Raw genomic sequence first — 2,674 nt, 5'->3', positions numbered from 1 at the left:
CAGTGTCTCGTCTGCAGTCGGTTGTGTGGAGGGAAGCGTCTTGGTCCGTAGGCGCGAGGAAGGGAACAGCATCTATTGTCTGTGTTTGACTCCGTAGTTTGGTCCTAGGCCTCCCGGAGCTTTCCCGGGGCGGTCAGCAGAAAACGCCGCGACCGCCCCGCCCCTCCCCTCCGTCCCCGGGACCGGGAGGGACCCAGCCCGCGTCACGCCGCATCGCGCCCCCGGAATCAGACGGTGCCCCATAGATTGCCAGCTTTCCCCCGATGGTCAACGAGTAAGAGATCGTGAGATCACGTACTACAGGTGAACTCTTAGCTCCTGCAGCTCCTTTTGACAAGAAATGTGGTCGTGAAAATTGGACTGTTGCTTTTGCCTTAAGAACTTTCTCTTGCATGGCACCAAGAATATCACCAATTCAAGCAGTTTAAGATTGTCAGGACAAAACAGTGATGGTGGTCAAAAAAATAAGCTTCGTGAACATATTATAGACTGTGGCGATATAGTCTGGAGTCTTGCTTTTGGATCTTCAGTTCCAGAAAAACAGAGTCGCTGTGTAAACATAGAATGGCATCGATTCAGATTTGGACAAGATCAGCTACTCCTTGCCACAGGGTTAAACAATGGGTGTATCAAAATATGGGATGTATATACAGGAAAACTCCTCCTTAACTTGGTAGGTCATACTGAAGTGGTCAGAGATTTAACTTTTGCTCCAGATGGGAGCTTGATCCTGGTGTCAGCTTCAAGAGACAAAACTCTGAGAGTGTGGGACCTGAAAGATGACGGAAACATGATGAAAGTATTGAGGGGCCATCAGAACTGGGTGTACAGCTGTGCATTCTCTCCTGACTTCTATGCTGTGTTCAGTGGGAGCCAGTAAGGCAGTTTTCCTTTGGAATATGGATAAATAGACCATGATACGGAAACTAGAAGGACATCACCATGATGTTGTAGCTTGTGACTTTTCTCCTGATGGAGCATTACTGGCTATGGCCTCTTACGATACTCGAGTTTATATCGGGGATCCACACACTGGAGACATTCTGATGGAATTTGGGCATCTGTTTTCCCCACCCACTCCAATACTTGCTGGAGGAGCAAATGACCGATGGGTACGATCTGTCTCGTTTAGTCATGATGGACTGCGTGTTGCAAGCCTTGCTGATGATAAAATGGTGAGGTTCTGGAGAATTGATGAGGATTATCCGGTACAAGTTACACCTTTGAGCAATGGTCCTTGCTGTGCCTTTTCTACTGATGGCAGTGTTTTAGCCGCTGGGACACATGATGGAAGTGTGTATTTTGGGGCCACTCCAAGGCAAGTCCCTAACCTTCAACATTTATGTCGCATATCAATCCGAAGAGTGATGCCCACCCAAGAAGTCCAGGAGCTGCCGATTCCTTGCAAAGTTTTAGAGTTCCTCTCCTACCGTGTTTAGAGGATGCTGTCTTCCCTAGTATTAGGGACTGACAACACACTTTACACAAACCTCAAGCTTTACTGACTTCAAGGTTTAGGAGATTTATTTAATTTGATACATTCTTGTATTGCATTTTCATCAGTTGAGCTTTTAAAATATTATTTATAGACCTTAGGAGAAATATTTCTGAACATATCAAATGTAAATATTTTTCTAAAATGTAACTGTGAGAACATATACATACATGTATATATTTCGATATAAGCTGCTGTGTGTTGAATGGACCCTTTTGCTTTTCTAATTTTTAGTTCCAACATGTATACATTGCTTCAGTAGAGCCACAATATGTATCTTTGCTGTAAAGTGGAAGGAATGTTTTCATTCTGGGACACTGAGTTAGATGGCAAATACTGACTTAAGAAAGCTGAATGCCTCATAACAAAATATGTATTTGGTTGGGGGGTGGTCAGACAACTGACCTTCAAGTAAAACAGCTTTTGTCTAGGGAAGGATTTTGTTTTCCTTAGGAGTGGCAGCTGAGAGGTAGAATTTGAATGTGACATTATTAAATGAAAAGTAGCCAGGATACAACCAGGAAAAAAGGGTGTCTTTTTTTTTTTTTTTCCCTAACTACTGCTTGTGGGCCTTAATTTTGGAAAGCAGCTGGCTACTTTTACCCCTGTGGTATAAATAAAGTATTACAATAAATTTTAGTCAATTTGAAAAATCTGTTTACTGCATTATTGCTAAATATTTTGTTGTTTCTACTAAGGGACAATTATTTTATGACTGTAGTGGATATTTTTGCTTATTTTTTACACATAGCCTATGTTTCTGCAGGGGATAATATTGGTGACTTGCCAAAGAGAAGCAATACAATTAGTATATCTGTTTTTGCCTTCTGTTATTTATCTTACCTGCAGATATTAAGAATGTATGCATTATGTAAAATGCTTGATTATATATTTTTGTTGAGCTTTTTTTTTTGCGGTATGTGGGCCTCTCACTGCTGTGGCCTTTCCCGTTGCGGAGCACAGGCTCCAGACGCGCAGGCCCAGTGGCCATGGCTTACGGGCCAAGCCGCTCCGCGGCATGTGGGATCTTCCCGGACCGGGGCACAAACCCATGTCCCCTGCATCGGCAGGCGGACTCTCAACCACTGCGCCACCAGGGAAGCCCCTTGTTGAGCTTTTTAATTAAAGACTTGTAAAAAAAACCCAACAAAACAACAGAACAAGATCTTTACTAGAATA

The 2,674-nt window shown here is 43.3% G+C and overlaps 1 protein-coding gene across 1 annotated transcript; it reads left to right on the top strand.

Moving 5' to 3' along the window:
• Positions 1 to 484: 484 nt before the first annotated feature.
• LOC309836154 (WD repeat and SOCS box-containing protein 1-like) lies at positions 485 to 1,949 on the top strand. The gene has a single exon (XM_082675994.1). It carries the CDS (start codon positions 915 to 917, stop codon positions 1,437 to 1,439), a length of 525 nt encoding a protein of 174 aa, XP_082532120.1. The 5' UTR covers positions 485 to 914; the 3' UTR covers positions 1,440 to 1,949.
• Positions 1,950 to 2,674: the final 725 nt, after the last annotated feature.

This window comes from Grampus griseus, assembly GCF_964374135.1.
Source record: "Grampus griseus genome assembly, chromosome: 18".
Lineage (NCBI taxonomy): Eukaryota > Metazoa > Chordata > Mammalia > Artiodactyla > Delphinidae > Grampus > Grampus griseus.
The sequence above is the reverse complement of the archived record's forward strand: the minus strand, read 5'-3'. Positions and strand labels throughout refer to the sequence as shown.

What these genes read in the sequence shown, in the direction of transcription:
- LOC309836154 (XM_082675994.1), top strand. Translation starts at nt 915, where the DNA reads ATGATACGGAAACTAGAAGGACATCACCATGATGTTGTAGCTTGTGAC.